This window comes from Nicotiana sylvestris, chromosome 10, assembly GCF_000393655.2.
Source record: "Nicotiana sylvestris chromosome 10, ASM39365v2, whole genome shotgun sequence".
Taxonomy (NCBI): domain Eukaryota; kingdom Viridiplantae; phylum Streptophyta; class Magnoliopsida; order Solanales; family Solanaceae; genus Nicotiana; species Nicotiana sylvestris.
This window is the reverse complement of record NC_091066.1, coordinates 16,861,508-16,867,507: the sequence shown is the minus strand read 5'-3', so window position 1 is coordinate 16,867,507 and position 6,000 is coordinate 16,861,508. Positions and strand designations below refer to the sequence as shown.

The following is a 6,000-nucleotide window of genomic DNA, read 5'->3' as shown; positions in this document are numbered from 1 at the left end:
CAAACAAGAATACACAAATTGCGGGCCCCTCAACGAATAGTTATTTCGAATGCTTAGATTTCGAGACAGGCCGCATAGCGAACTTTACGGTCTTTCTCAAAATAACAATGCGTTAGTCTTTAGGCGCGTATTTAATAATGTTATTTTCCTAAACTCGGGTGCACATTTATGTGACCCAAATCCAAATCTCAACGAAGTTGGAACGTATCAAAAATTGCGGGTACATTTATGTGGCGCAATTCGAGATGCATTCTCACGACGTTGCAATTCTTTGAATAAATAATAACAAAGCGGTAAACAGTTAAAATTTGCACGTAGGTTCATAATTGTATAAAATCAGATAATCAAGCCGAATATGACAGTTGAGCGACCGTGCTAGAACCACGGAACTCGGGAATGCCTAACACCTTCTCCCGGGTTAACAGAATTCCTTATCCAGATTTCTGGTTCGCGGACTGTAATACAGAGTCATTCTTTTCCTCGATTCGGGATTAAATTGGTGACTTGGGACACCCTAAATCTCCCAAGTGGCGACTCTGAAATAAATAAATAAATCCCATTTTGATTGTCCTTTAATTGGAAAAACTCCCTTCTGCGCCCCTTTGCGGCGACGCGGGTGAAAAAGGAGGTGTGACAATGACCAATAATAAGCAATAAATGATGAACTTTTAGTAGAACACAATAAATACGAGCAATGAATGAAGTAATAAAATCAAGAGAATATGTTAGAGAGCAGAGAGAATGTTCTTGTATATTTAGTATGGAGCAACAGATGTTTACAAAATGACAAGGATCCCCTTTGTATAAGAGGGGGAATCCCAACATAGTACAAGTGCATTTATTACAAAGATATGGAGACGTGACACCTAGTTAACGCCACGATACGCGCTTAGACTAGCTTGACAGATTTTGTCGGCTCTAGCTTCACGCCTTGGGAACTCCCCATTTTCTTCCCGTAACCGTCAGTTTCATACTGTCCCGAGGTCGAGCGTTGATGACCCTCGAGGGACGTGATTTCGAGCCTTCGAGGCGTCATAACGATGAAAAATTGGACCCTCCGTTTTTACCGTATACAGAGAGTTATAACATTCAGATAAGTTATGAGAAACTGATGAATTATTTTGTGCGGTGGAATGCGGAATAGTAATGTGTGTATTAGCAATTTAAGGATTAAATTTTTCAAAAAAAAAAAGTACCCATAAAGCAAGTAATTGTTATATAACAATAATCTTTTTATTATTAATTACCCAATAATAATTCTTTTGGTACTAATAACTGCATAAGAATTCCGCATTAGTAATCACCACATAACAAATCAAACATTAATAATCTATATTACTAATTCCTGCATAACTTATTTTCGAACCAAACAACACTTCAATTTATTAACAATACGTATATTATTATGAACTAGTACATAAATAATTCATGTATTTACTTAACTACGTGGACATTCACCAAATTAAATTATAGTCATAACAAATAAATGGTAGTACTATTAATCTCTTTAAATAGCAATAGCGACAATTTTCATAACAGAATAATTTTTGAAAAGGAAGTCATTACTTTAAAGTCTGAGCAAAATCAACGGCATTTGAACTCTACTTTCCCAAAATTGTCATATCCCTATTACAGTAAGTAACAGCTACTGCCAACTTTTGTAACTCATTTCCAACAATGTACAAGCCCCAACAGCAGCAGCAGTTGTTCGATTTGCAGGACAACAATGGCGCTGCGTTTGACAATGGAGGAACAGATCCAAGTTGTTGGCTTTCCCATGAAAATGAAATCTCACGCACCGATTCTTCTCTCTCCTCCTCTAATGTTGATCCCTTGCTCTTTAATGACCTCGTCCAGATCGTCCCTCTTGTTCAGTCCCTCATTGTAAGTAAATCATTTTTTTCAGTTTGGTTACTTTGGGGTTTTTTTTGGGGTGGGGGAGTGGGGGAGGGGGTTGTTGTTATTTTTTTGAATTTTAATTCCAAAATTTAATTAAATCTTTTTTTTTTCCCTGCAGTTTGGTATTTTGGGTTATTTTTTGGATTTTTTCTCTCCAAAATTTACCCCCTTTTCCCCTTTCGGTACTCTAGGGTGATTTTCTGGAATTTGATAGTGGACGGACCCCGATTTAGTTTTGTGTTGGGAAATGGAGTAGTTCATTAATTGAGTGAATTCTTGTTTTAATACTTGCCGTGGAAATAAATGCCAGTCAATCTCCTTATTAGGAGATTTGAGCTTTTTATTCTGTGGGGGCGTTGTAAAATTTGAAAATTTTTCCTTTGAATATTATAGGATCGGAAGGAAAAATCTTCATTTACTAGAAGGGGATCAATGACCTACACTAAAATGCCTTCAAGAGAATCACTTTACAAGAAGGTTTGTTTCCTCACTATGCCTCTTCTTTAGTGTGGGATATGGAAATGATATGTCTTTTGGGGTATACGTGTTTAATCTTATTAGCTAGAATGACTAAGTTTTGTGTTTAAATTTCAAATGTGAACATGATGGGGATTCTTGGCGTAACTGGTAAAGTTGTTGCCATGTGAATAGAAGGTCACAGGTTTGAGCTATGGAAACAGACTCTTGTAGAAATGCGGGGTAAGATTGTGTACAATAGACCTTTGTGGTCCGGCCCTTCCCCGGACCCCGCGCATAACGGAAACTTAGTGCACCAGACTGCCCTTTTTTTCAATTGTGCACACATTTCGAATAAAATGGTTCAAATGTAGCAGAATGGATATTGATGATTCATGTAGCATACTCCCACTAGTTTGGCATTGAGGGGTAGCAGTTGTTGTTGTAATAGATGTTGTTATTGTTGTTGTTGTTGCTGCTCAAACTGTTATCTTTGTTGTTGAGCTGAGGGAAGAAATGTTTTATGCTGTTATCTGTTTATTTGTTCAGGTTAACTATTTTTTGGCTCACTCTTGATTGTAATTGGAAACCTGAAATTTATAAGCGGAAGTCTGCTTAAACTCTTAGGATGTGGATTTGTCATAAGAATCTGTACTTATTACTACTTCCTCAATATTTATGGCATTACCGAACCAAAACATAGTATTTAATCCTTGGAAGCATGCATCGTATTTCAGGATTCATATATAGTAATAGTCCAGTGTTGTCAAAGGCTCATTTAAGGCGTGCTTAAGCCCTGAAGCTCTAAAAAGTTCCGGGAGGGCACTTCGCCTCACTTAAGTTGTGCTTCAGTGTAAGGCAAGGCACTAAGACACGTGCCTTATTTCCCATGAGTTTTATGGGAAATCAAGTGGCACCAAACAACAAATATGATCCGAAAATAAATGTACTAGTTGTAAAGGAAAATATTATAAATGAATTTATTACTTTATTCCTGAATTACATATATTTTATCTTTCCCATAGTTGCACCTTTTTTTACAAAAGCCCACACTTTAAGTGCATTTTGCGCTTAAAGCCCTAATGGACCTACAACGCTTTTTAGAGCTTTCTGCCTTTGATAACACTCAGTAATACCATTGTCAAAAAGGTAAAGAATGTATAATAGTTTTAGGTACTTGATAACTTAATGCCTGCTCTAGTGTTATTTCTACACATCTAAACTTGGTTCCCCACTCTCCCACTTAAGACAGTGAAGACGTGAAATATTTCACCCTCATTGCGCTCTTCTATACTTGGTTCTGTTATTCGACTATAAGTTTCTTCAGTTTGAGGCAGCAGACTAGAGAAATGTTTGACAGTTTGAGTACTTACCACCATTGCAAGTGGCATTACTCAGTGAGTTGGAGCACACTGAAATGAACTTCGGTAAGCATGATGATTGGCTGAAAACATCAGGCATGAGATATGCAGAGATGTTGCTCTTGAATTAGCTGTTTATTGTGCAGTTATTTTGATCCTTGGGACATGCTACGTCTTGAGGTTTTCCATACAAAGCAAGTTTGTTTTTCTTACTTATTTGCTATATGCAAATGAGTGATGATTTGGTTTAGCTCAAAATAGATGTTGACACTGATGATTATTGCAGACTTCTGAAGTAAAAGGAAGAAATGCAGGTCAATCAACTGCAACAAAGAAGCATAGGGACCAAAATAAGAATGTTAGCAGTAGCCAGGACGGATATGCGGAGAACTTTTCAACGCCTTCCTCAAGATCATCACTAACAGAAAAGGATAGAGAGGAATTGATGACTTTGAGGGAGAAAGTGGAGGATCTGCAAAAGAAATTATTGGAGAAAGATGAACTCTTGAAGGAAGCAGAAATCTTGAAGAATGAAATAACGGCTACTAATGCTGAACTCGACGAAATGAAAAAGGATATTTCAGAGAAGGACTTTTTAGTCAAAACGACTCAAGTGCAACTCTCTGATGCACAGGTAAAAATGATTAATGCTAGAGTAATATCTCTCCAACCCAAAGAAGGGAAAGAAAAAGGAAAAGATGCAATTTTTTCTACAAATATATATTGCTATGGTTTTAGAGTTCACAGTCTGTCTGTCAGTGCTCTCTTAACTAAGCTAGCGTTTGGATATAGATTTGGTTGAAACTTGAAAAAAATGAGTTTTTAAAGTTGAAATTGTGTTTCGACATGCATTTTACTTTAAAAGAATTTGAAATTTTGTGAGTAAAAAACTTCAAAAACTAATTAAGAGTTGTTTTTGGGATTTGAAGATTTTGTTTTCAACATCTGCCAAAAAATGGTTAAAATCTATAAACAAACAGATATTTGAAAATAAAATTTGAAAAAATCTCCCAAATTCTATGACCAAACGGGAGCTAAATGACTCAGCTGGTCTGCTTGAGACCAGTGTTAGAGAGAGTATATGATGGAGTTAAATAGGGAGTAGTTATACAATAATGGTAATTTTTTGTTGCTGGTTGAATGAGTGACCTTTTGTTACTCCTGTCAAAAACTAATGTCTTGGTGCCTATCTAACAGATGTTACTCCTTCATACTACTGCACTTTGAGGAGTAACTCTTACTACTAGATCTCCCTCAAGGTTCTTCCATTTGACCTGTTAAACAAGCTCGCAATAGCTTTCTGCTCAAATTTCAGTGTGGTTTACGAACTCAGCAATCGGGAGGGTAACTCCACTAACCTGAAGTCACCCTCTTAAAAGCGTTTTCCTTCTCTTTCTACAGGTTAAGTTAGCTGACAAGAAAGCAGCGGTAGAGAAGCTAGAATGGGAAGCAATGACTTCCAGCAAGAAAGTGGAGAGACTCCAAGAAGATCTAGACTTGTTGCAGGGAGAAATTTCATCATTCATTCAGTTTGTACACGCGTTGACAGGGAATGATTCCAGGGATTCGGCTGAAGAGTGCAATGTCATCCCTTATCCATGGGATCAAAATGTTGAAATAGTAAGTTAACATTTTTGAAATGATATCAATCTCTTAAGACAGAAATGCAGTATTAGTTACAATAAAATATAAGATTGTTATATCTACTGTCTTTTGCCCCTCGCCCTATCTCTGCAATGGGGTGCTTTTGCCATTGAAAAAAGATCACTAGATGGAGGTCAGACAGTCAACTCTACTTGATAGATTTAGTTAAAAATACGAGGTCTCAACTTTCTGACAAGTGCAATTATACTTTGAGCTTTGTTGTGGATTTTATTCTCAATTTCTCAATTTCATTTTGTACAGGATAAGTTAAATGAAAGAGATTTGCAGAAAATGGAGGCGGCAAGAGAAGCTTATATTGCAGCAGTTGCTGCTGCTAAAGAGAATCCCGACGAAGCCTCTCTTTCTGCAGCTTCCACAGCAAGATCATACCTGCAATCACTTGTTCTGAGAACATAAACATGGATTCGACCTAGGAAACTGACTACTATAGTTTGTACTACTTCACAATGGGGTGTTGTTTAAATGATTTAGAGTAACATTCAGATAGTTGTACACGAAAAGCATGCCCCAAAGTTAATTTTAGTTCTACAAAATGGCCAGATAGGACTAACTATTGCTTTGGTTATATAATTAAGGAGTGATGAACTGGGATATATTATCTGAAGTCATTGTTTTTGAC

At 36.9% G+C, this 6,000-nt stretch overlaps 1 protein-coding gene across 1 annotated transcript; it reads left to right on the top strand.

The window, feature by feature from the left end:
• Positions 1–1,527: 1,527 nt before the first annotated feature.
• On the top strand, positions 1,528–5,999 carry LOC104213847 (protein MICROTUBULE BINDING PROTEIN 2C). The gene is made up of 5 exons (XM_009763398.2): positions 1,528–1,884; positions 2,293–2,376; positions 4,003–4,350; positions 5,118–5,336; positions 5,622–5,999. The coding sequence occupies exons 1-5, from the start codon at positions 1,678–1,680 to the stop codon at positions 5,775–5,777; spliced, it is 1,014 nt and encodes a 337-aa protein (XP_009761700.1). The 5' UTR covers positions 1,528–1,677; the 3' UTR covers positions 5,778–5,999.
• Position 6,000: the final 1 nt, after the last annotated feature.